This window comes from Limanda limanda, chromosome 16 (assembly GCF_963576545.1).
Source record: "Limanda limanda chromosome 16, fLimLim1.1, whole genome shotgun sequence".
Classification (NCBI taxonomy): Eukaryota; Metazoa; Chordata; class Actinopteri; order Pleuronectiformes; family Pleuronectidae; genus Limanda; species Limanda limanda.
Genome location: NC_083651.1, coordinates 13,236,884 through 13,264,519, shown reverse-complemented (window position 1 = coordinate 13,264,519; position 27,636 = coordinate 13,236,884). Strand labels below are relative to the sequence as shown.

Here is a 27,636-nt window from a genome sequence, read left to right as displayed (position 1 = left end):
TTTTCTTTACCTCTTCCTCCCTCTTTCCCTCCTTTGACCTCATCCTCCTCCCATGTCTCTCTAACAGAGTAGTATAAACAGCATGATGAGCATGTATAGCGAGACTGGTGACTATGGCAACGCCAGGGTGAGCGGCGAGATCCTGCTGAACATCAGCTACAGCTACAAGACCGGTGCGCTCAACATCCTGGTCAAAGAGTGTCACAATCTGGCCACGGGGGACGAGAGGAAGCAGCGCACGGACGCGTAGGAGTGCACACACACGCATACACACACAAACACACACTCACACACAAACACACACACACACACTCACACACACAGATATCGATACCCATATCATACATTTTTTCATGCTTTATTTGGATGGCTGATAGCAGCTGCAGATATTTGCTAATATCACTGTCACTCTTCATAGTAACATTTATTGATTTAATATCCGACTTCATGTCATTGTTTCAATCGACAAATTTGATGAATTCTTGCCAAACATTGCTCTTTCTGTAAAAAAGCATTTGAATTCAAAATAAGTTTAGTATTTTATTGATATTGGCCATAAAGACCCATAATTGCCTGTGCAAGAATCTGCTGTAATATAGATGAGACAGCAAGAATCTGCATGTGATTTCCTCAGATGGGGCTCGACTGAGTGTCCGTGTTGTTTTCACTGCAGATATGTGAAGACTTACCTGCTGCCAGACATGTCCCGACAGAGCAAGAGGAAGACGAGCATCAAGGCCAACAACATTAACCCTGTTTTCAATGAGAATCTGAGGGTCAGTGGCTGAAAAACTCCCCAACGTTCAGTCGTGATCTATGAAGCTTCATTCTTCTATTAAAGCTCCTGTGTTTCCTCATCATGTCGTGCAGTACGTGATCAGCCACTCGCAGCTGGAGACTCGAACCCTGCAGGCGTCCGTGTGGCACCACGACCGCTTCGGACACAACAGCTTCCTGGGAGAAGTGGAGCTGTCGTTGGACACCTGCGAGTTTGATTCCCAGATTGAGGAGTGGTACTCGCTGCAGCCTAAGGTAGCAACCCCAAATCAGCACGTACACAGGTTGTCTTCTTCTCCTGTGTTATACATTTACAAACACACAAGTGCCTGAGAGGTTTGTGAAAATGTGTTTGTGTAGATGGAGAGCGGTGTAGACTCTACCATGCAGTATAAAGGAGAACTGACAGTCGTGTTGAAGTATATACCTGCAGAGAAGAACCTCACACTGCCTCTGGACCAAGTGCAAGGTACACTCACAACTGTGATGTCTATTATTTATTATATTTTGGAACAGGTTGCATGGATGTTTAATGGGTCAGGAAAGAACCCATAAATTATGGAGTGGATCCAGATCAAGGGGCTGATGTAGGATGTTTTTTCACTTTCTTTAAAACTGTTAGATTGTTTTTTTTTGGACGATTTCACCAATTTCCCAGTGAATAATTTATTGATGAAACTGACACATTTTCGGGAGCTGATATTTAAGAGTATGTGGAATTTTGTGCAGTTGCAGTTGAAAGGAACTTTCAGGCTTTGGTATGCTATTACATTTTTTCCAATTTTGACTGAGAGAAATGAATTGTCAGTGTCTCCCATTTGTTCAATACCTTACATGGTTTTATAGATCCTCTAATTCCATATGGTCTGAAGGTTGCATCTTCATTATTCTTTTAATCAGGTCGTTCCAACTCTTCATTGAAGTTCTATATTTAGATTCTCTCAAGTAAAGCTCACTGTGTGTACTAAGTTCAATTTGAAAGATGTTTTCAGAATCTTCTGCAAATTTAATGAAAATTGAAAGACTGAAATCTCTCATTTACAAATGTGCACAAAGGTTATGTCTGGTCCGTTGTTGAAGACACTTTCACAGAAATTACCTCTTTGAATCTTCACGGGTTACAAGCAGATCATCTCAGCGTCTGTTAGCCGCTCTCTTCAGGCCTCTACAGATGTTCTAGGCTCTGGCCCCTCGATGACAGTCAGAGACTTGAAGCCTCTCCAGTATTTTCTTTGCTTAAGACTTAAGCAAAGAAAACACTGGAGAGGCATAAGCCTTAAGTGAACCTTCACCTCATTCTCAGGCCGTGTGCACTCTGGAGCAGGTTTTCTTCAAGGACCTCTCTGTATTTGGCTGCACTCATCCTTCCTTCCACTCAATACCATGCTTCACTGCAGGGACGGTTTTAGTCAGGTGATGAACTGAACGCGACAAAGCACATTCCGAAAATACGTCTACGCAAAATAATTAACACATAACGCTGCAACGAATCCAATTATTTTCTATCCTCTCTCCTCGCTCATTATGTCCAGAAAGCAAGAACTATAAACGCCATCACCGGATACCAGACATACTTCTGTGTGTGGTAACATATTCATCCGCGAGGCTTTACTTCTCATTAATTCAATTTCTAGCTTGATTTTCAAACTGTAGAATTAGCCATTTCTTTGTTGTTCAAATGTTAAAGCTCCCTTGGGTGATGTCAAACAAAAAGCTTTCTCTCACCTCTACCTTTCTCAATAATTTGTCCGGTACTCTAATTTGTGTTTTAATTTCATTGATTGATTGACTGTTTGAGTCTAAATTACCTGTTGATTTGACCTATTGTTTTCCTTACATCTACAGCCTATTCATTGTTGTGTGGTTTGTAACACCTGAGTATGGCTTCCTGTTGAAAAACACAAGTACATGTCGTGCGTCCATGTGTTTGTCTTTGTACACACTTGTGTTCATATGCTTTCCATGTAAAGTACATACTACAGACCTGTTTACATGAATAAATAAATGATTTGTTTGCTCTCTCTGTGTTTGCCTCTCTCCCTCCTCAGTGAAGAAAGGGTTCATGAAAGGCAAGAAGAAGAGCAGCTTCACCCTTCCTCAAGGGGGCATGGTTGAGCTGCTCGTCAAAGGAGCCAAAAATCTAACGGCTGTGAAGTCTGGAGGAACGTCTGATCCGTTTGTAAAAGGGTGAGTTGCTCCCTGCTGGTTACGTGACCTGTGATTTACAAAGAAACAGCCTCAACACTGAGCAGTAATTGTCACTCTCACCTTCATCCCAGGTACCTGCTTCCGGACAGCAACAAGTCGACCAAGCACAAGACGGCGGTGGAGCGACGCACAGTGCAGCCGCAGTGGAACCACACCTTCACCTACTGTGGCCTGCAGCCAGGAGACCTCGACAACGTCTGCCTGGAGCTCACCGTGTGGGACAAAGAGGCTCTGGCCAGCAACGTCTTCCTGGGAGGAGTCAGGCTGGGAGCCGGCACAGGTATGTGTAAGAAAAAGTAAAATATCTGGATAGACCTTGTTGGTAAAGCTACTTTCAGACATGCACTGAACTGTGAGCTGTATGAGAACGCATTTGTCCAAATCAATTGCTCCGGACAACGAGTAAAGCGCAGGAAAATGTCAGACACACAAAGCTGGAAAAAACCTACATTATACAAAGATCTCAGGATGACGAGGAGGAGCCAGAAACGTGGAAGACGGAGACGAAGATGTCACCTTTGAGAAACAACGAGATTTAAACGCTTTTGGCCTCGATGCCAGTATGAATTTGTGTTGTAAACAAAAACATGTGATTTCTCTAACAGAATATTTTTCATTACGACCCCTCGTCGTATTTAAGCTGTTTTTCAGTGTTCGGGCAAACAGATTAGTTTGGTTCTTCAAATATTGACATTTATTTATTTTGAACTCATTAAGATTTCTTTAATACTAGAGGATGTAGAATAGAATGTGACAGACTTTTTTTACTCAATTACTGTGCGTTACTACAATTTAGACATAATTAAACTATACTTTGACAGTCTGGTATATTTGTTTGTATGCTTGTTGCCAAGAAGCTTGATAATCATTTTTTTGTGTGTACAGTAAATATGAAGCTGGAGCGGTAATCCAGTGAGCGTAGCTTTGCATAAAGACAACGAAGAGGGGGAATGGTTGTCAAAAAGATAAAGATAAAATCAGACCATATTTAAATCAGTTTTATTCCTGTACCCTAATAGTTTGAAACTGTTGTTTACTTTTTCCTGTTACCTTCACCGAGGAGGCGGTTTTCATTGGTCTTTGTTTGCTTTTTATTTAAAAGGCTTATTCAAAATACTTAATACAAAACCAGTGAACAGATTAAACATTTGGTTAGAATCCAGATCAGAGGGCATATCCATGAATCTTTTCACTTTCTTTAACATTGTCTTTTTCAACATTTTCTCAGACATGCTATTTATGAGTTTGTGCAATTTGGTTCAGATCCAAATAAAAAATCTGGATCGAGCAAATTCAAATATGCATTTTACTGATGCCCTTATAGTTCTATGAAAATGTGTTGTTTTGTGAGCCCAGGGCCTCAACACTTAATTCATTCATCCATTCATTTACAATTCATCAAATATTAAAAAGTGAGCGGAGTGCCGAGGGAGCGTTTGTCTCCTCGGGGCTTCGCAGCACGAGTAGTTCTAGGAAACTAAAACAAATGTTTGCTTGTTTGTTTGTTTCTCCCCTGAAGGGAAAAGCTATGGGAGCGAGGTAGACTGGATGGACTCCTACGGGGAGGAACAGCTGGTGTGGCAACGCATGACTGACAACCCAGAGGTCCCTCAGGAGTGCACACTGATGCTGCGATCCAGCATGCGCAAACGTGAGACATGAGCCGGACCAAAGCCCAGAGGATGAAGGATAAAGAAGGAGGGAGAGGAGGAAGAGAAAAAGAAGAGGTTTGAGTGGTTGGAGACTGGTCCCGACTTGTCCTCCACCCTGAGATGTTCAGATCCAGAACAGCCAGTCATGCCTTACACACTCATCTACATGTGTCCCTCAGCATCTTGTCTTGACCAAACACTGCTGTTCACCGCTGAATATTAAAAAAAGAAACCTGTATGTAACTTACTATAGCTACAGAATAAGCACACGGTGTGACTCCTGATGCGTCCGTCCTCGTCTCTGTGATACATTTACTAGAGTAATTTCCTTGTGTAGTAACGGCTGAAGTAGACCACAGTCAACAATGCACCAACCAATAATGTAGAAACGTAGACGTTCCCTTTACAACGAAGCTGCATCCCGGTCTGAAGCACACAATGGTGCCTCATTAACAGCTGTGTTCAGGGGTGGAAAGTGACTGGTGTTAGTGCGACTGTGCCATCCTACTCCAATTAATTATAACTGAGGCAGAGTGATGATCGACTGAGAACACTTGAAGACTCCTCAGAGTACGTACACACTGTGTGGTCACTGCAATACGTCTGTTTCAGATGTATGAGGAATCCAAATAGAGAAATCCTCTATAAACCTTTGGTTTTGCAGAGGGTAGCACTGTAGCCTGGTTCCTGGTTTGACTCCCTGTTGTTTGGGGTTTTCTCCCAGAGTCGATGTTAATTGTTGATTTGAAGAGGGTATGTTGGCCTTGCGATACCCTGACGACATGTCCAGGGCGTACGTCCCCCCTTGACCCTCACAGGATAAGTGTTATAGATTCTATTCAATTTAATTCAGTTTTATTTGTATAGCCCAAATCATAAGAAGGCACTTAACATCGTAAGGTCGAGACCATACAAATACACAGGTAATGGATGGAAGTACAACAAAATTATACTAGGGTTGAAAGTAGAAATACTTCACTCAGATACTTTTACTCAAACTCCACCAACCAGTCAGTCACTCTGAATAATGGTCGAAATATTCATCTTTTTTAATCATCATTTTTAATTTGTAATTTTATAAATTTTTGACATTTCTGTTCAGTTTTGTCATATTTCACTTGTGAATTCTTGAATTAAATATTTCAAAAATAATTGCAAGGTCATAATGACCTTTGACCAATAAATCATTATCCGTCAACTGTACAATTGCTCACATGTTAAATGCGTCGCTCTGTGGCTCAGGCACAATTTGGTCCAGGTTTAAACATAGAATGGATTCAGATGAAATTCTGGTCAGACGTTTATTGTCCCCAGAGGATGAATCTGTGTGAGATGATCAGCCAAAGAACATTAGTGGCAATCAGTCCAATTGAGGGTTATTCATTATTATTTTGGTGATTTATGAATGTCTCTGCAGCGCCATCATCAGGTCAAATTTTGCCAAATTCTAAAACCTTTTTCACCCTGAAATTAAACTTCATGACACTGAACCTTATACCTGATTAGCATTCCCATGCTAGCACCGTCATTGTGAGCAAGTCAAGTAACAGGAGTATTCCCACTCAGTTCCTTTCCACCCCTGACTGTCTGGTAAAAAATAATCTGTGGCACAAAGTCTGGATGGATCCATGATTTAGACTAGATTCAATGTAAATTATCATGACACTGTATCAGTGTGATAATAGATATGCATGGTACTGTATTAGACAAGAACAAAAGGAGGTTATTAAAAGCACTGATAATGACATCACTTTACACTCAGAAGAGGACGTGTGATTTGCGGTGCATTCCCAGGAACCCTGAGGGCCGCCGCTGTGTGATAGTGAGTCAGCACTGAGCAATGCTGTGTTCGTCTCGGGGGGGAGGGGGGCCCTTTAACGTGTCAGTGGCAGTCACCTTGTCCCTGTCACCCACGGCTTCGCGAATCACACAGTTCACAAAAAGATGAATAAAAAGGTTCCTCCAGTTTAAAACCCTGCTCATCCATTTTTCATATTATTTTGCCAGTTTCTGAACGCCCGTCCTTGGCAAAACCGAACTAGCAGAGCAAAATAGTTTCACACTCCACACTTAAAGTAATAACTCATGGTGTTCACTGTACAATGTATTTTAGATGAGAGGCTCGTGCAATACCCGATTAACTGAAGAAGCTCTTGATGTACATCATGTGGTGTCTCTGCTCCAAACATCAGATTCACTCCATTCAAGCCTTTTTGTCCAAAATATGTTACAGGAATATTTTGAAATAAACACATCTTTCCATAGACTCACTGTTTGATTGATTTATTGAATGTTTCCAATTTTTCTAAATGTATACTAGACTATTTCAGTGTTTTCTTTGTAAGTGCTAGCTCCAACAGTATTTGGGTATTTCTGACTGAAGGAGTGTACAAAATATTTTTCAGTCATTTATAATTGTAATTTCCTTCCCAGTCGGAGGTTTTTTGAGTTTCAAAAACTCAAAGTTAAAGAAGTTCATTGATATGCGATAAACGTGGAAAATATTCACATTGAAATTCTTTTTTTTAAACAGTACGTCACAGGGATTTTGTCAAATTAAAAGAACGGTGGGATGATCAAAGGAGCTGCTGATTTATTTTCTGTCAAACTTTAAAGTGTTTGATTAATTTCTGTGACCCAAACCAAACTATTTTACCTAAAGATTATTCACAGTCTGAGTCGTTTTCATCATCAGCTTGTGTAACAGACTTTAACTCAACTCTGCTTTATGGTTTCATCAGAATAAAGTCAATGAGGGTTAAACCATCTGTTGGAGGAAAAAGTTTTAAACTATATCCATCTTTACTTCCAGACCTAGATGAGAAAGTATATTTCTTAATTAATTCATGTACATTATACTTTTCATGTAAGTTAAAAACGGTATTTACCTGTCGTCCCGGTTACTTAATTGTCCTGATTTGCCCTTCAGGGCCACCGTAATTTTTTGTCACACACCTCTTGCGTGCACTCTCACTAACACACTGAAGATCACGTCCTCCATGAAAAACATTTTTAATCAGTGTTTTGTAAATTCTGACATATGTACTTAACAGTTTTCCAGGGAGTGTCAGAGAACATCATTATCCAAGAAATGAGATATAAATATTAAGACAGGGAAAAGGATTTCTACAGTAAAAATACTTTTTGTACAAAATAGTAATACATATTTCTGATTGAAAATAATAATAACAAAACATACAGAAAGACGTGACTGAGGAATCAATATGATTGTAATGTACTGTATGAACCACTTAGTAATCTCCATGACTCAGCTTTTGATGGCACACACACAAACACACACACACACACACCTTAGGATACAGGACTGAAATGACTTCTCATTGGATGAGTAGTTGGGATGTTGCAGTGTTACCTGTGTGAGTTTAGGTAGAGTGGGACATGTGGACAGATACAGAAGGTCAGAGCAGGTCCTGTCTGCTCTCACTGGGGAGGGGAAAGGATCAAAGATGGCAGACAGTCCGCAGATGTGCACTGAAGAAGGCAGCCGTGTGTTTATGATTGACAGCCATGTCCCGCCTCCTGCTGGAGCAACATCTCGTCCTGGCGGAGCGGGAAGGTGTCGATGGTGGTGAATATTTCGGCCGCGGTGATGGGGAACGGGTAGCGTTGCTTGTCCATGCCCTGCTTGTCCACCAGCACCATTTGGAAAGACCTCTGTGTGATCTGGAGCAGTAACCTAGGAAACACACATCAGCCCAGTGAGCAGCTGTGGATTGTTTGTGTGTGTGTGTGTGTGTGTGTGTGTGTGTGTGTGTGTGTGTGTGTGTGTGTGTGTGTGTGTGTGCGTGCGTGTGCTCCAGGTATACTGTGTATCTGTTAACACGATCACATTATTGGGACTTGTCTTCCTTAAGGGGTTTTAAAAAGGCCCGTAACATAGATAATATAGTTTTAAGTTGGAGACTTGTTTTTAGGTTTACGGTAAACGGTTTGTGTGTGTGTGTGGGTGGGTGTGTGTACCTGATTTGCAGGGACAGCGCCGGGGTGAGCAGCTGGTGTCGAATCCGTCCAATCTGAGCAGGGTAAGTCCCGACCAGCTCGATCACTGTCACATGCCTCAGGTCCAGTCCACACTGGGCGTGCTGCTCCCACAGGACAGACGGAGGAAAACAAGACAGATCCATAACTTTTATAACTTTGCTATTGATTCCAGTGCAGCACAAACCAAACTGAGCACAGCTCCAAGTCCAGAGGGTATTAAACTCTGTTAAACTAAGTTTAGACAGCGCTCAGGCTGCAAGTAATGATTGTTTTCATGATTTATTCAATTCCTCCGTAACTCAAAAATGTGTTTTTACTCATTATTTCACTCGGATGCTCCATTTTCACTGAGCAGAATGATGTATGTGCAGAGTCTGATTGTATCATTACATTAACTTCCTCAATAAATCTTAAAAGGTTAAGTATTATATATATAACAATAATGAAACTGGTTTATACCAAAAAAACACACTTTGTGTTTGTAATTTCTGTTATATAAACACACATCACAGACTTATTCATATATAATTTAATAAATATATGGTTTACACGGTATAATGTAGCTATAAACAGATCCGTGTTTAGTAATGTATTTGTTTACTACAGTTGCTCCTTTTGAAGCTGCTATTTAAACTTGATGGACGACACATAGACTGTAAATAAAGAGGGACAACATGTCGGATTCAGGCAAAATGTATTGATCGCCACCTGGTGGCTGGCTGCAGTAAAGGACAAGTTATAGATTTCTATCTGATAGATATAGATAAATAAATAAAAAATAATTGGTTTTAAATGTGCCACAGAGACAGCATTAATTCAGAATTTAATTATACAAAATAATAATAATTTTCCAGAGCTCAAAAGGTTACATTTGTTCCTTTCAGCTGAAATTGCAAATCTTTGACATTTTATTTATTGGCTATCAAAATAGTTTCTGATTCGAAATAAGACAAACTTTTATTATTTGTTTGTCTTCCAGCTGATAACCCAGTCGCTCTGAAAGGTCGGGCGTTTAGAGACAGTTCAGACTTAATGGATTGTGACGAGCTCGGGAACATCCATCTCCGACACCGCCTTATCACAGCCAGCGTCAGTATCATTTATTCATCGCCTTGACATTTTCTCTTCATCACCGCACCCCCGCCCTCCTATTCTTCTGCTGCTCTATCCCACTTGGGCGGCTGAGCAAGAGTAAACCCAACACACAAACACACACACACAAACTGCGGTTCTCCGTGGGAGCAGATATGACACCAATCACTGCAATCGCCTCTAAGCTCCTGCTCGTTTTCTGTCTTTATGTCGTGTCTCACCTGTAAGTTCGTCATCTGGAAGCGGTAATTATGATTGGCAGCCGTTGGCGCCGAGATGATGAGGAGCCGTCGCTTCTCATAGAACTGGTCCAGCAGCGCCGCAGCTGTCCGGACGCCCACGTTGATGTTCATGGCTGCGATGACAATGAATGCACGATTAAGAGATAATGTAGAAGGGACGACGCACAGGGAATTTATCACAGCACAATATGATGAGGAGATGCCGCATGATTTTATAATGTTTATTCCGTCTGTAAGTGAATTCAGCAGTGAATTGAACACTACATTAATTGCTAATCGTCTGTTGAGCTGCAACACAGGCTGCCAAACACTACTTTTTTTTCTTTCTCACAGATACAGATGTTCGGTTGGCGAGCATCCGACATTGGTTTTCCAGATCGATGGAAAGCAGCGGGGGCCATTTTCACTTCAACTGAACTTCTCACAGGGAGAGCAGTTAAGCACAGGTAGATAAATACAAGCATCTGCAACATGATATTTTGAACTAAAAAAAAATGGAAAAACTAGATTTAATACTCTGCGTTTATGTGCATCCACCAACCAGTGCAGTCCCTTAAGGCAGACTTAAGATATCATGTTCAAGAGGCCAAAATTATGTTTTGTCTCAGTGAACATTTGTGCCAAATGTGAAAGGTTTCTCTTGAGGTGTTCTTAGAATTAGATCTTCATGAGGCGGAAAAGGATTATGTGAGGTCAGTTACTTTAACCTTTGTGGATGGACAACCTGAAAACTGTGGTCGGACGAATGATGAAAACAGAACCAGAGCAAAGAGATGTTTTTTGGTGATGAAGTAATTTCTCTCATAAATAATAATTATCCTTGCAAATAAACCCCAATGCTGCAGATCCTTCATTGATCAAACATTCATTTTTAAAAATTGCTATGGTAAATATTCAAATAAATAATAGGTTTAACTCTAAATACCAGCTTGTTTGTGACATCTGTGTGTTAGTGGATGAGTGTGTGTTCATCATCATGCAGTATACGTACCTGCACAGGCCGTGTCTGTGCCAGACCAGGTGAGTCCGTACTGACACACTCTGGCAGCGCTGCCACGCAGCTCGAAGCCGCCTGTGCACGTGAACGCACACGTGGCGCCGTAGTTGTCTCCGTCACTGTTGCACTTCATGTAACCGTTGTCAGGGGCGAACAGGGAGCTGCAGCGGCGCACTGAACACAGAGACGCACACAAGGCACACAATGGGAGCTCAGTCAGACAACTCACGTTTGAACATTTATTGCAGCATTACAACAGGTTTAGTGTTTAGGCTCCAACTTAATCACTCCCCCATATGATTACACTGGAATGATGGGACTGATGAACAAATACTTGTAACCCCCTGTTGGAGCGTACAGGTGGATGCTGGGGTGGTGGAGGGGCTGAAGCAACTGGTGGCCATACTGCAGCAGCAGTGCGAGCAAGAGGGGTTGATGGGAAATGTCTCTCTGGTTAAATAGACCACCTGATAGGGGTGGGTGTGTAATATAGATGGTTGTGGAGAGTGAGGTATGTCACATGATGTATGTCACATGATTGGTGCAGCGCAGCTCGAGTTGCCAAAAAGAACTAGCTTGCCGGCGTCACCACATAAGTCTGACTTTTTACAAAGAAGGGAGGAGTTTAATTGTTGCACTTCAACTGGAGGACTGAGGTTAAAATGAAAAGTAGTTCTGTCTAAATTCAGAGGCCTGATTTTTTAAAGTCTGTATGATTGGATGGCATCATGAATTAATCATTACTGTATACTACAGCTGACCTCATTCCAAAGGCTCTGACAGACGCAGCTGTTTACCTCAGTGTGTTAATCCAGGAAATATCACATTATCACCTAGTAAATCTCTGGTGCTTGTTGGTACAGGTGCTCATCAAAGCCGGGTGTGTACATCACCTTATGAGTATGATGGAGGACACAGATTCCACTGAATCCATTAAATCCCTTAACCAGAGATAATATGGGGATATTTCTCATCAAACAGCTTCACCCTTGAACCGCTGTGTGTTTGGTTTTTGTCATAAATTTTACTCAGAACTCAAAACTTTGAGCTTGAAAAGTTCTGACTCAAGCTGAAGAAGACACATCAACCACAGATCCTTAGTTCTCGTCTCTAGGAGGCAGAATCATCACATTTATGGAGAAGGAGCAGCTTCATCACAGCTGAGAGAAAAACCTCTGACCTTCTTCCAAAGAAATAACTTCCATCATACAATATCCAAACCAACATATTCCTAGAAAAGCTCCTATAAGTAAATAATTAAATCAAATTTAAACTACAATATTTTTGAGTTGTACTTCCCATTTATTTAACTTTTTTCCCCATTAAGCTGACCTGCTGTGCTCTAACCAAATGTAGGTTACACTAGCAATTGAACAAGGTCTGTTTCCTCTTTAAGTAGAACCTGTTACGATCTGCTTTGATTGCTGCACCCTGATGTGCTTCACCTCAGTCTAATCATCCTGGCCTCTTTGTGTATTTCATCTCTGTGCTCTTCTGTTCGGTTCCCCAGTGTTTCCTCACATTTCTTGTTCCCTGATGGGTTTGGTTAATCTGTCCTCTGCTGGAGTTTTGCCTCTTTGCAACCTGAGTTGGTTTTTTGATTGGATTCCCTGCATTTCTGCCTCCAACAAAGACTGTAAGCAGGCTGTTGTTTTGAGGTTTATTTCAAAATGTCACAGTTATTAAAGACTCTCCAGGAGACCACTTGGAAATAACCTCTTATAGTAAAGTTTTACTGAGACCCTGCCCCACACAGACAATCAGACACCGTCTTCAGAAACCCACCTCGCACTCTGACTGTGAAGCGGCAGGATCCTTTGTTCCCTGCTCGGTCAAACACGGTGTAGGACATCTTGTGGAGCGCCTCTGGGAAGTCTGATTTGGAAGGTTTCCCTTTCAGGATAACGCTGCAAAAGACGGGCTCAGGTTTAATCTTTCACTGTGATCTGGCTGCTTCGAGGGGGAATAACAAGTGTGTTGGGGATTAGACTGACTCTGTGAGGATTCCATCTGCAGTGTCGACCCCCTCCGGTGTGTCCCAGCTCACCCTCGCTGTCAGCTTTCCTGGCTCTGCCCACTTATCCTTTACAGTAGGACACTTAATTTTGGGAGGATCGATATCTACAGTGAGAGCAAGAGAAAACAAATGGTCGACATTTAAATGTACATGTTTTAGCCAGAAGATAATTGTACCAAATTCACTAATCCTGAACCCTTTTCACTGTTGTTATGCGTTCATGTGGTGTTGGAGAAAATGTGTGCACAACTGGGAGAATACATGTGAATCATGTTAAAAACCACAACTTCATCACTTATAGACCAATTAACACAATTTCACAATCAGCTCTAAATAGTAGCTTCTAAGTGAACTTGTTGTAATTGTCACGATGAATCACACGTGTTGGTTACATCCCATGAACTGTGTGTTTTTTAAGATGGAGACTCTGTATTTATAGAAGACAGAGGAAGCGCATTGTTAATTTATGTTTTTTCTTCTTACAGGAGATTCGAGGTTTGTAGATCGTCTCCTCTTTTTCAACTTGTGTAATAATTTGTTGATCCATCCATCCATTATCGGTCCCCCTTAATGTTTTGAGGGTTGGGGGGGAATTTAATTAAATTTAAATTCGATTATTTAAATAAATAAATAAGAAAACCTCATCTTAGCAACTACAGGCAGCGCTTACCTGTAGAAATCACCTCTCAAATACAAAATTTAGTTATCGAGACATAGAGACGCTGAGAGACAGGTTGATATGAAATGTTTCAATTATTTAAGAGAATTGTGTGGAGACTGGGTTTCAATAGTCACGGCCTGTTTTTAGGGCAATAACCGAAAAGAAAAATGCCTCATCGCTGTAAGGAGAATGAATCTTAACAGATGAGAAAGGAGATTCAATGTCATTTCACAAACATCGGTGAGTATATGCTTGCTGTGTTGCAGTAACATCTGAAGCTGTGTGTCTGTCTTTTTGTGTGTGTGTGTGTGTGTGTGTGTGTGTGTGTGTGTGTGTGTGTGTGTGTGTGTGTGTGTGTGTGTGTGTGTGTGTGTGTGTGTGTGTGTGTGTGTGTGTGTGTGTGTGTGTGTGTGTGTGTGTGTGTTATGATTGCCCACTGTTACCAAGGCTGCAGGACTTTGCAGCCATTTCTTTGTTCAGCTGAGTGCCTGAGTCTTATTTCTCATCTTTTCACAAAAAACTGTCAGTTTCAGGCTCAAGCTACAAAGACATGAAATACATTCATATGTTTTGCTGGTGTGTGTGTCTGTGTTTCTTTGTATAATGAATAATATAAATATAAACATGTAATTTAACCAGTCTCTCTCCACTGTAGGTTTTTCCAAGGCTTCCAGTCCTGTGGCGGAGCACGAAAGACGGACACACACAGTCTTACCGACACAGGTGGGAACAGCAGCGCTCCACACTTTGGTGTGCTGGCAGGTCGCCGTCTTCTGGCCCTTCTGACTAAATCCAGGAGAGCAGAAGAACTCGCAGCGAGAGTTGAAGTAAGAGCCGTCCGAGCACTTGTAGAATCCGTTGACGGGCATGTCCAGCTTAGGACAGCGGATCTCTGTCAGAGAAGAGTTCAATTCACAACTTTGTCTAAGGTCGTTGAGAATCGTTACACCCAAACACGACATCTTCCACCTACTGTAGCCCAATAAAACCAATAAGAGAAATACAACAAACTAAAAAGTCAAGACACTGGTTATATTATTAGCATATCAAACTATAACTTTGGAACCCTCGTATGAAAGAGAGTCAACATTCCTTCACAGTCATTTCCAGGTTTAAAGTCAATATCTTGCTCTATATCTATCTCTTTAAAATCCAGACAAATTAAAATCGTCCAAATCAGTACAATGATTCATAAAAAATAGTTCAGACTGTTAACGATGAGTCATACTGAACTAGATAAGTCAATCTCTAGCTTTTACTAAACAAATCCCTTCGAACATCCTCCCACACACCGAGAAGTTTCTTCACCTCCCTCTTTGCTTGCTAATGACTTGAGGAATAAAGCTTCTCTTCTTCAGTCTTTTCACGTACTTGAAATAATTTAAACCTGGTGCATTCATTCACTGATATTGGCCTTTAATTAAAAGATATCAACCACTTTGTGTTGACCTTTTAAAGTTATGGTTTTCATTTTGCTTGATTATATCATTATTGCAGAACTAATCAGCCCCACTCTGTCGAGAAAAGCCACTTCATTTATTCTGGAGCAGCCGTGGGGGTTTAAGATTTAGTAGCAGTGGCAGTAATTTTCCATCAGTGTCTGAGTTACAATGGAGCAGTTTAATGCCTCATGTCTCATAAATACTGTTTCTTTCCAAAGAGGCTTCACACTTGCCAAGAAGAGACTCCGGGGAGCCGTAATGGATCCAGGATATTGTTTACGAATTTGACTGATTAAAAAAAAATCTGCTGCAGATACGTCTTGGAAAACCAGCATCTTCCGACACTTCACCCCAAGAAATAAACGTTGAAGCTCAGGAATGTAAAGGATTATTGTTTTAAATCCACTTTAGACAAAGCTTGTATATTAAGAGATGTTATGTATGTGTCAGAGTTTCTGCAGGTTTTAAAAAGTCAAATTTCAGACCTTTTAAGACCACAAAGAAAACATTTTAAATCGAGGTGAAGTAGGACAGATATGAAGGAATACTCTCAGGGATATGAGCTCTATTGGGTGCCATTCAAGTTTAAGATAAAGGGACGCAGATAAGTAGTGAATAACCTAGGATCATAATCTCTTTAACTACAGACACACAATAGTTATCCATCCAATTCTGACCAGAGTGTTTGTAGATGATCAGTTATCAGTTCAAAGATGGTCTGATTTGTAGTTTTATTACAGTGTGCTAATATCTGACTATGCATGCCGCCAAAACAACCTCTAAAATGGCGACAGAAGTGGTGTTAAATCAACATTATCGTAATTTAGACCTAGTATGTAACCTTTTAAGGCCTGAAATTCAGATTATAACATTCATACGCATACACCTCAGAAAACCCAGCTGTGTGGATGTTAGTTCTCACCTCTGCAGGCGTAGTTAGAGGACCAGTGTTTGCTCGCCATGCACACCACCTCCGGGCTCTGGACCTCGTATCCCTGCTTACAGCGGATTTTACAGCGCGTCCCCATCACGCTCTTGTGGGACTCTCCTCTGGGTGTGCGGCAGCTCACATCGCCGTGCTTTATCTTAATGGGCGCGCACCACGGGGCCCCTAAAAATGGAGGACAGATTACGACACTGACTTCCTTTCCACAGCATCAAGGCAATTCAGTTTTTTTTATAGTTCAACACCACACTACTGGAGAAAGGGTTTGCGTTATCAGTGTTTAGTATGAGCTCAATAATATCTTACCTGAAGACTGTAAAAGCTAAGAAAGACTTCCCTGTGCTCTAAGTGTGAAAATGCAGAAACACGCCCATCGTCTGAGTTCAGACAGATACGGTGGATTTCTTATTACCTTGTCTGAGACTTCCCATAATCCAACAGTGTCTGATGAGGCAAAGAAGATGGTCTCACTTGAGGAAAAGATAATGATGTGAAGAGGGCACTTACATTTCTGAATGTGTGTGTGTGTGATAGAGGTTAAGATAAAAGTCTGTGTTTGGAGTGCGGCCATATTTTTACTCTCAGCTCTGGTTATTATGCGTCTGCTTCCATTTTCGCCTCTCTGAGATTTTATCACTGCAGAATTACAACCCTGATTACACCGAGCACAAACACATCTGTTGTATTTTAGTCCTCATTAAAGTGAAATCATGCACATCCACGACTGCCCTGTGAATATTAAGAGGTCTCAAAAAATTGTGGTCGATAAAAACATTCAATGTTATCTCTTTTTTTTATAAGCTAGATTTGACATGAAAGTCATGTGCTTCATGTACGCCTTGATTTATCACTAACTCTTTCTATTGCCCTGCATTGCATTCGTTATTATTATTATTATTATTATTAATAATTATAAACACACTTTTCCACCTCAGCCAAGTGTAAGACATTTGTTAACATATTTTGAGCTAAGGCTCAGTCAAAAGTAACAAAATTCACATCTGAAGATCGTACATATGTCTGCTGTATCTCATGACATTTTATGGGGGATTATATTATGGACTACTTCAGCTGGAAATCCAGGAATTTACTGGTCCAGACCAAAGCTGCTTTCAGACACGCACTGACGTCCAGACATTCTCTTAACATTTTCCATGGGGTCTGTACGTGAGAAAGGAAATGTCAGAGTCAGCTGCTCTGGACATTTGCAAAACTTTTCCTGCTAGGCCCCTTGAAAAATGGTCGAATGAACCCACTTGAGACTGGAAAAAACTAAAAGAATACAAATGTCTCTGAATAAAAAAGACAAGAAGACGCAGACGAATACGCCAACTTGGACAGATGAGATTTAAGAGCTTTTGACGATAGGGACCATGTTCAAGCGCTGTAAATGTTCCTGTTGCTGTTGCTTTAACATGTCTGACACAACATCCTGTTGCATAGAAATAGTCCAGCACACAATCCCTTGATTGAGCAAAACAAAAAGTGTCCCATCGGTCTAAAACTTCTCTTCTTGTCTCCTCCCATGGAAGACACGGCTGCCATCTCTACAACGCTTGCGTAAGAATCCCTTGTCTGATGCCAAGTATGAGAGGCAACAAGGTTTGTTTCCAGAACACAGAAATCCAGACCTGCAGTTTGTTTCCTGCTGGCTCAGGACAAACTCCAACCCACAGGACCAACGCATTGTCTGCACACACTCGGAGAGGACACGCACCATATTAGGCAGATTTTCAGTTGGAATGAAAAGGAGATTCATTACACAGCAAACCTCCCTCGCTCCCTCTTTCTCTCTCTCTCTCTCTCTCTCTGCATGTGTGTGTGCGAGTGTGTGTTGGCAGAGTCTCAAGAGCCGCTGAGTAAGAGAGAAAATAATACTACATTTCAGCTTTTACACACAGAGAGAGTTTGGTTTGGCCTGGACGATAATGTTCCGTATCTAAGTGAGCCTGAATTTAAAGTTGGAAGCTACTTTGACGAAACTGTGTCAGTTTACAAAACTGGTAGAATGAGCTGGTATTAAATTACGACTCTTTAAAGATGTAGTTAAATGAAAAATACAGTTTTTCTCATTTAACCCTGTCACTGTGACTTGCTGCTCTTAGTATATAACAATCCTTTGACTTTTTTTCTCTTGCTGTAAAACTTTAAAGCAACACTGTGTAATGTTTACTGAGCAGCAGCACCCTCTGCAGTCCCAATCACTGAACTGAAACCCAAATGAACGGTGGGTATTACCCATAATCCCCAGGTTCCAGAACCAGGAGAGCTGCAGCTGTAACAAATCCCCCAAACTCTGTTTAGAATTGTTCATATTGCCAACGTTTCCTGCTGAATATTGGAGATAAGAATAAGTAGTTTTTAATGACTTTTAAGTCTTTTTAACTGATGGTTGAGCATTACTGTTGAACTCGTTTTTGGATCTGAGACTTTGCTGGCATTTCAAAATCTAGATGTCTTTCTTATTTATTTTCTGATCTTACAATGATGATCAAGGAGGTAGGAAAGTTTACAGCACCACATATATCACTTCAAATCTACCACCCACGTCACCAGCACTTTTGAGCAATCCAATTAAATCTAAGAGATTTTATTTAAATCCCCTTCATTACCCTGCAACATCTCGAGAAGAGAAGAAGATGCTCCAAGTGCCATTTCACTATGATTCATCAGGACGAGAGGAACTGTACTTAACAGCAAAGAGCAGCTGCTCCTGATAAACAATAAACACTCCCTGGACATAAATAACTGTTTGTGTATCTGCATGTTGTCACCTTTATATCGACGAGAATACGAGTCCTCATCGTCTCCGTAGGCGTACTGTCCTGACCCTGGGGGGGAGAGAGAAAAAAGAAAGAAAAAGCAACTACTATGACGAAAAGAGCTGCGTCCAAGATGTTAGGCAACGTTTGACAGCATCGTCCTGGGCTGAACTGTCGGCCTTTTTTTTATTGTCAGCCACACAGCACCAAGAGAAGGCTGCAAATCATTACTTAACTTTTCATTTGTACCAAACTCCAGGCTGTCGATATGAATCTTTTGGACAGGACACATCCAGAGAGGATGAACCCGTAAAGATCCCTGTTTTCCCCCCTGATGATTAGGAAAAATTGATAAGTGATTCGTTCTGCGACCCCCATTTTCTGTTTGGTAGAAATGAAAGAAGAAGCTCCATTTATTTTGAAACTATTTGTTCCAAAACAGCTCAGATAGATCCTACTTACCATAGGCAGTAATTTCATTTGAGTTAACTTTGAGCAGATTTATCAGATGGAGCAAAAGTTAATTCAGATGCTAAAACTTGCAGCGTTCAAGAAGTGAAATGATTCCCAGAGCTGCTGCGGGACACAGCTGAGCCGCGCTGGTAGAAGACAAATGTGAGGAGAATTGTGATGAGCAAGGAGGATTATTTTGGGAAAGAGGAAGAAGGGATCAGGAGGAGCAGGTCAAGATGCAATAAAAACGAAGAGGGAAAAGGGAAATGGGTGAGGAAGGGGTTAAAGTCGGGGGGAGGGGTGTTCAACCTTGGCCCAGGGATGTTCTGAACCTCGGTGTGAATGTGTCCTCTGTTCGGGCTCCACAAGGGAGGAGTGTTCGAGCTCCTCCAGCTCCACATATCAGCCGTGTGTTGATCAATGAACCTGATACTGTGGTGAGCACATCTCCCGTCCCCCATTTCTCCTCATGGCTTTTCTGTCAGTTTAATCAAAAAAGTGTCTGGACCCAAAACGCTGCAAGTCACACACACACACACAACAAGCTTTGAGGTTTCAGCAGTCAGATCACACAGCGTGGATTGTGCAGCGCAAACCCACACACTGAGTGAGTCATATTCAGAGGTCTAATGGGAAAAAGTCTAGTAACAGCTTCTTAATGGGGAGAATGAGGCAGAGAAATGCATGGAAAACTAATAACAGGTGTGTGTGTGTGTTTGTGTGTGTTTGTGTGTGTCTTCTTCATAATAAGCCTTAGTTTGAGACTAAATCTCCAGAAAACGAATCAGTTAGAGTTCTGTAACATCGGATATAACAACGTACACCATGTCAGACGGAGGCAACCTGTTTCTGATTGGCTGGTACATGTTACAATAAACAATGAAGAACTTCTAATCTCCTCCAAATGTAAAAAACAATGGATATGTTAAAACAACTTCACAGTCACATGTGTCTTTGAATGTCTTGTTTTGACCGAGCAAGAGTCCAAACACTAAAGATATTCAGTTTACTTTGTTCTCATCAGAAAACATCTGTCACTTTTTCACCGATTTTCCTTGTTATTGAAAAAATCACTTCTCAAAATGATTAATTCATAAATGAGAAATCTAAATGTATTCTCCAAGTATCCCTCTAAACAGACGTCTTCATTGTTAGAGGCACAGCCCCACATACGTAAACCTCAGTTCAGACATATAATCGATATCTCTCCTCTGATGGAAGAGCACCCTCCAAAAGCCCATTAAAGAAATTGACCAATAAAAATTGCATCATTTTGTCCCTGTAGCATCCTGCAGCTAATAAATGCCCAAACATAAAAAATCTACTTGTGTTGCAAGTCCAGTCGTTGCCTTTCACTTTAACACTCATTATAGATGAACCAGGAGACAAGTTAGCTAAGCAATTGTTAAATTGTATTCATTTTTCTCTAATAAACATTATGAGCTGGGGTTTTCAGTCACAATGATAATTGCCTATAAAATATTTAGATGTCTGAAGCCAAACAATAAACAATAATTTGAGCAGTTACAAACAAAACAGAACGATAGATCCAGAGGAACAATTAAACGGAAGTTTATTGTTATTTGTCTTGAGCTGTTTTCTTGTGGCCCTCTTATTTCTCCAAAGAAGAACATATAAATATTTAACATGAAATGAGCTTTAGCAAAAAAAAAGCGAATTAATTAAAGAAATCAAACAGAACTCTCTATTTTGATGATGTGTGAAGTCACCTTTGTGATAAAGGACACTGAGGAAAGCTTACAGGGCCATGAATGTGTGTTAAGCACCAACTAAAACTCTATTTTTGTTTTGTTTTTCATGCTCTAATGATAAGGTTCATGGAAATAGATGATATCATCCTTTGTTTCATATATTCTTAATGTCTTTATTTGTAGACCTAAACGGTTGCTGCAGTTATTTGTCTTGCCTTTAGCTGGAAGGGGCCTTGCTGGACTATTGACTATGTATAAAAAATAGACAACATGACTGCACTATAGGTCATTCATTTAAAAAAAGTCAAAGTACATGTCAAGACAAGGTTTAGTGTCATGATTGACCGCTGAAACTGACTCGTTATTGGTCAAGCTTGTGTATCTATGGGATTTCGCTAACTTGACTCCATTCCCTGATCGTAACTGCTCAGACTCTAAATGAGCAAGAGGACAGTGTTCGTATTCGGGATACTTCATCTTCATTTCTGAATATTCAGAAGAAGTGGAGACATGTCGTCTATCTTTATGTGGAGGGTGTCATCTGGACCTGCAGGCTCGACACTTCTCGGTCTGCAGCTCTGCATTTGGATTAACTTGACTGAACCAATTCTCCTACTTTTAAAAGAGAAAGATGCCTCAGTGGCAGAAGTGCAGACAGCAGAAAACCTCTGGGACTGAGTAAGCTTTAAATTACAGAGGCTGATATTCCAATTAGCTTTTCTCTGCGGGTCTGTAATACACACTGTCATTATGTGAAGTCAGTTGAAGTATGGCTACAGGCTATCGGAGCAGGGGAGACGCCATGATTGCACAGTTATGTAATATTTTTCTCCAGCACTAATGATATCTGTTCCAGTTATACTGTATTTACCAACACATCCACTCCTGCAACCGTCTGTAAGAGTTGCTTCTTATGTCGCCATTAGTGGTTCAAAATAAAATTGTTTCAATGTTACAATAATGTCACATATTTATCTATGTTTATCCTTTATGTGAATCTATTTACACGTTATCCCATGATCCCGATATCAATTAAATCTAATTCATATGTACATTATGATGTCAGAGTTCTGCTGCTGGGATCTGAGTGATGAAATAAAGCTGCATTTCCAGTAAAGGCTCAGATGCATATCATCACCATCTGAGGTGAGACGAAACTAAGTATATTTACTTAGTTACTGTACTAAGTACATTTTGGCACCTTAATGGTGTATCCCTATTTTATTTCAGGTTAAATATGCTGAGTGGCCTTCATCGGAAACATAAATCTGAATTACTCATAACGCTGCTGGATGGTTTGCAGCTGTTTGCAAAGACATTCATTAAATCAGTTTTATCAGGTGATAAAGTATCGATGTTGTGTTTACGGCTTGTTCTGCTGCTCCTGGTTAATGCAGCTTTAAGTTATACACTGTAATATCAGCTATTCATTAATAAACACTCAGCTCCTGATCTGTTGCTCAGGCCACATTTCTCTGTCAGACACACACACACACACGTCTGGAGTCACTGTTTTATAGTGATTGTGCTCTGCAGGCATTTCCTCAGGTTACTCACTGTGATCTCTCTGCTGCTGAACCACATCAGTACAAGACTCATCATGGAAAATGTGATCGGCCTTTAATGAAAACTTGCTACAGAACAGTTCTCAGACAATTCCTACCCAGTTTTAGGCATCCACACACAACTGAGAATTGAGCCTACTGACCCCTAAAACAAACACAAACATACCCCTGTAAAATAAACACACACACACACACAGAGGAGCACAGAGCGAGAGAGGGAGAGAGAGAGAGAGAGAGTCGTGACTGTCGGCTCGACGAGCAGTTTTTAGTCTGTCAGTGTAAATCTGCTCTGCAGTTTTGTTCATGTTGCAGCCTGTATGATCATACAGCAGCAGTGAGCCACTCTCATACCATCTATAGGCACAAAGCCACGACACACACACACACACACACACACACACACACACACTGTTATGCACTTTCTGGCTTCATCATCTTCTTTGATTGGATGTTACACTTTCCTCTATTTCATTATTGCTTAATATGGCAATTATTTATATTTTTGACTAATGATTTCATCTAAACATGTCATCATTCATCCGTGTGTGTGTGTGCTTGATTTGTCAGGGAGCTTCTCCAGTAGATCTCATGGGAACCAAAGCCTGGTCCCAATGGAGTAAAACGTCCTTTCTGAAGTCCTGGTTCATGTTGGTGGTGAGATGTGAACTGTGGTTAGGTTTGGGTTAGGGCTAGAAGTGGTAAAGGTTAAGGTTTTGGTTCCAAGGCTTGCTTTAAGGTTAAGTTAAGGTTAAGGTTAAGTTGAGGGTTAGGGTTAGAGAAGTAGTAACTACAGTAATGGTTAAAGTAATACTTCAACCAATGTAGGTAAATGTTATGTCATCTGAAGTTATGCAGAAGTGTGTGTGTTCCTAACCCTAACCCTAGTGAGAGAGGGAGACCGAGACCTTCTGTGTTTGCTCAACACCAGGACAGAACCTCATCAGTACAGTAAAACACTCCCAGACCTCATGCACTCTCAAGTTGAGGAAGTTTTTTATCCAGTATTTAAAATCGAATAACTGATGATTTGATCATTATTAACTCTATAGAGACCACAGACATGTGAAAGGATCAAATGAAAAGTTACAGTGCTGGTGGAGGGTTTTCATCAGAGCCTCAGCACAGAAACGTCCCCCAGATGCACACTGCACTCCCCCCGCTGTCTGTCCCCCCCCTCCACGTAAACACAACCGCGGCTCACCAAGACCCAGCGGTGACAGGAAGCCTCGGTCTTGTGCGTAAAAAGTGGAACGAAAGGTCTTCCTTTGGGACAAACCTTTATACCTCGGCCTCCATCCTCCAGACCAGTGACTTCACACGTTTTCCACATTTAGTGCAAAGATCAGACGGTTGATTATTTTTGGGGGTTAATCGATAAAGTCCCTGCGGTGGATGACAGGCCCCTCGGTCGGTGCTTACCTTCGTACCCGGAGCAGAGACAGAGCTGGACGAGCAGGAGCAGCAGCGGCCACATGTCTGAACCGAGCGGGCTGCGGGACGGTCGCTGTTCAACACGTGAAGCGGAGCCTGCAGGAAAACTTACAGCGCATTCCTGCTTCCAAAGGCCCGCCTCTCCGTCCTCACACAAGGGAGGACTCTCCTCAGGCAGCCCGGACCGCCGGTGCGCAGGACACTGACACACTGTTTCTGTGCGTAAAACGCTCACATCTATCTCAATTACATCCACTGGAGAAATCTGATGTTTTCACTTTTAGTCCAGGCAAAGTAGCCCATTTTGGAGCCAAAAATAGAAGTAATTGTAAAAGAATTTTTTTCAGCATAGATTATTTCTATGAGGTGTCCAGAACAACATACTAAAAGTCCTAAGAAATCGTAGCTGAGGAAATATGTTTAATTCTCATCAATGTGTGCATATAAGGCCCGGCAACAATACACCCCAAAAAGACTATTTTTTTCCTTTACTCCTATCAAAATGAAACTTTACACAATGAAAGTAGCCATGAAACGTAACATTTTTTGTATTACAAGTTTCTTTGAAAATGAATTTATGTATGTATTTGCAATACATTTGAATGGTGTTTGCCTATGCAAATTAGGACATATTCAATAAGTGTGGAGCTCATGTGCTTGTCAAATTCATTTCAAAAGAAACTTGTAATACAAAAAATGTTACGTTTCATGGTTACTTTCATTGTGTAAAGTTTTATTTTGATTGGAGTAAAGGAAAAAAATAGTCTTTTTGGGGTGTATTGTTGCTGGGCCTTATTGGCACACATTGATGATAATTAAACATATTTCCTCAACTAGGATTTCTTAGGACTTTTAGTATGTTGTTCTGGACACCTCATAGAAATGATCTATGCTGAAAAAAATTCTTTTACAATTAGTCGGTCGTAAAACGCTACTTTGCCTGGACTATTTACCTGAAAACCTTAAAAACAAACGAGCAGCAAATCAGATTCAAAGAAACCATATGAATTATACCTATGTTGTCCAATAGGAGGGATGAGAACCCATTAATAGGTCACAAGATAAAACTGAAGGGTCCTAAACAAGGATAGTTCATAACACGAGATCAAACTTTATTGATCCTCAAAATTAGGGAAGTTCAGAATGAGGTAGACAAGAGAATAAACAATAAAAGACTATAAAGTGCAGATTGTACACAACATCTACATTTCACAAGATAAATATTGTTTGTACACAGATGTTATTGAGTAAAGTGCAGTGGCACAAGATACAACCTGACAGCTCCCCAAAAGTTAAACCAAAATGTCTCTATCGCCACCTGGTGGCTTGCTGTAGCACAGGTTATAAACATTGCCTCCTCCATGTTTGCATATGGGACATACACCAAACTAAAAACTCAAATGTACGTCAAATATATTTTTCTCAAAGATGTTTCTGTGATTTAGGTATTTGTCACTCAGACATATGTTTAAGTTTTAATTTTTCCAGTAAGTTTGGTTGGAATGAGTTTTTTGATCCTATAAAAACTTTGTGTTTTCTGTTTCCTGTTCTATTTTGTAGTCTCGCTTTCCTTGTGTGTTGTTCCAGCTTCTCTGGTGTGTCACTTCCTGTCTTGTTGATTGTCTTCCCCAATCCTCATGTGTTGCACCTGTGGCTAATTACCCCTGCCTTCCCTGTATCTCTTTATTAAGATTAAGATACATTTAACAAGATACATTTATTTGTCCCAAACACATGCACAGACATGCACAAGCACACTCATGCAATTGAAGGAAAATTTAACCTCTGCTTCTTAACCATCCGGTGCAGGACACACAGAGCAGTGAGCAGCCATGCCTTGCCTAGTCCACTGCCTCTGTGTTCCCCTTTGTCCCTAGTCGGTTCGCTACTCATTTTACTCGTTGTCGCATAAGGTTTGTCTTGTCTCGCTGTCTTGTCCAGCTTTCCCGTCCCGGATCTTCTGTGTTCTCTGTGCGCCTTGTCGCTTGGATTCTGCTCCTCGTGTTCTTGTTCCCCCCAGTGTTACCTGTTAGTGTTTATTTTTTGTTTTTGTCTTTTTAAAAGACTCTTGTTATATTAAATACATTTTCTGTTTAAACCTCTGGGTCTATCTCCTTCAACAAACCGTGACATCTCACTTGTTTTTGCATTTTCCTATCTCATCTCATGAGGGCTTTACCTTCACCAACAGGGTCAAGTTTTGTCTCCTGTCCAGTAGTTTACCCAAAATTCTGTTGACAAACAAACCAACCAACAAACAGAAACGGATGAACTCATAACCTCATGAGCTGTTAACCAAACAGCTAATTGTGCCCAAGAAATCTCTTTTGTTCATCTTTAAATATATAAGTATTAAGCCATTAGGAGCATATGAGATTGACTGTAGTGAGCTCCACTCTGTGTTTTGGATGATTTACTGAATGTCCTAGAGGCTTTTCAATTTCTATCTGCAGATGTGAAGATCTTACAGTAAATCTAGTTGGATCCAAGTTTAGAGTGTCTTTAGAATATTTATTAACCGAAGTAGATTGATACTGGCTCGACGTGTTTATAGCAGACAGCTGATTATTCTTCTGTTTCATAAGAGCTGCTTGTGTAAACAAACATGCACAGCGGAAAGGTTTACAGAAAGTTCAGCCCTGGTGAAAGAATAATCAGTGTTTAATTTCTTCTTCCACAAGCATGAAGTCGGTTATAGAGTGTCTGTGGGGGTCTGTGTGCGTGCTCGTGGAGGCGAGTCCACACATGAAGGTGTTGAATCGTTCCGTGTCTTGACTGGAAACAGGAAAAGGAGGTGTGTGGGACGATCCCCTGAGCTGTAATTACACAAGGGTTCGGCCAACGGTTAACGCCTGCATGAGCCTCAACCTGGCTCTTAGGTCAGGGGAAGAAAGAGTTGAAGACTGAACTGACTCCATCTTTGCTCACCTGGCTCTGAGGGATTGGTCTGACAACGTTAATGTGGTGTTACAGGCAATGATTTGGGATTGAGGCCGTCTCTGGGCTTTATCTTGTTGTTTTTAACTGTTGTTTACAGTTAAACTGAGTTGGTGCTCTCACTGGGTATATTTTGAAGAATGTTTAAAGGTTTAAGTATTTGAATTTATGTTTTTAACTCCAACGTACATACAGTATGCACTTTAGTTTAAACATAATAATTATACAAAATACAGGCAAAAAGAAGGAGTACAAATATGATCAGGAAGAACAAACAATTTATATATACAATTTAATGAGTAAAACAAATCATTCCAATAATGTACAGATAACCAAAATGTTAATTTAACTTGTTAAATCAAACGTTTCTTTATTTTAAACCAAATATATATTTTTAAAGGATGTTCTGTGATAGTCTGTTTTTTCTAACTGTCAACAAATCCCTTGAAATGACTAAAACCAGCATTAAATTGCCTTGGTAACATGTACTCAAGTGTTTCCAGAGCCTGAAAAATGATTATTATTATTTATCTTTAACAAGATCCACTGCTGTATGCACAATCGTTTTTTTACACCTATGAAATATGTATTTTTTGAATTTACAAAATATCTCTTCAGCTACTCAATATATATATATATATAATATTCAAAAAATATATTTTTACAAAAAATAAAACGTTCTCCTGCTCTAAAAACCACTTGAATACCTTTTGCCTGTTCAGGAGCATTGAGCTGAGCCT

At 40.7% G+C, this 27,636-nt stretch overlaps 2 protein-coding genes across 4 annotated transcripts in view; one reads left to right on the top strand and one right to left on the bottom strand.

The window, feature by feature from the left end:
* The window catches only part of sytl5 (synaptotagmin-like 5), a 42,192-nt gene extending 35,289 nt beyond the window's left edge, over nt 1-6,903 (top strand). For all 3 annotated transcript variants that reach the window (XM_061088414.1, XM_061088415.1, XM_061088413.1), the window contains exons 11-17: nt 68-246; nt 674-776; nt 871-1,032; nt 1,138-1,246; nt 2,826-2,964; nt 3,057-3,265; nt 4,505-6,903. In XM_061088414.1, the coding sequence (XP_060944397.1) occupies nt 68-246; nt 674-776; nt 871-1,032; nt 1,138-1,246; nt 2,826-2,964; nt 3,057-3,265; nt 4,505-4,647 (1,044 nt within the window). In that variant the 3' untranslated portion in view covers nt 4,648-6,903. The remainder of the gene's footprint in view (nt 1-67; nt 247-673; nt 777-870; nt 1,033-1,137; nt 1,247-2,825; nt 2,965-3,056; nt 3,266-4,504) is intronic.
* A 1-nt stretch (nt 6,904) lies between these two features.
* Nucleotides 6,905-24,048, bottom strand: srpx (sushi-repeat containing protein X-linked). The gene is made up of 10 exons (XM_061088416.1): nt 23,948-24,048; nt 18,811-18,867; nt 16,013-16,201; nt 14,364-14,540; nt 12,965-13,091; nt 12,756-12,877; nt 10,965-11,144; nt 9,953-10,086; nt 8,619-8,740; nt 6,905-8,334 (listed from the first exon to the last, which is right to left on the bottom strand). Exons 1-10 carry the CDS (start codon nt 24,000-24,002, stop codon nt 8,151-8,153), a joined length of 1,347 nt encoding a protein of 448 aa, XP_060944399.1. The 5' UTR covers nt 24,003-24,048; the 3' UTR covers nt 6,905-8,150.
* Between the last annotated feature and the right edge of the window lie 3,588 nt (nt 24,049-27,636).

Bases quoted from the DNA above. Each gene is read 5' to 3' on its own strand.
- srpx (XM_061088416.1), bottom strand. From the start codon at position 24,002: ATGTGGCCGCTGCTGCTCCTGCTCGTCCAGCTCTGTCTCTGCTCCGGG. The intron at 12,878-12,964 runs GTCAGTCTAATC...CGTCTTTTGCAG, and splicing joins GCAGATGGAATCCTCACAGA to CGTTATCCTGAAAGGGAAAC. The intron at 8,335-8,618 runs GTACACACACCC...TGTGTTTCCTAG, and splicing joins GCGCTGTCCCTGCAAATCAG to GTTACTGCTCCAGATCACAC.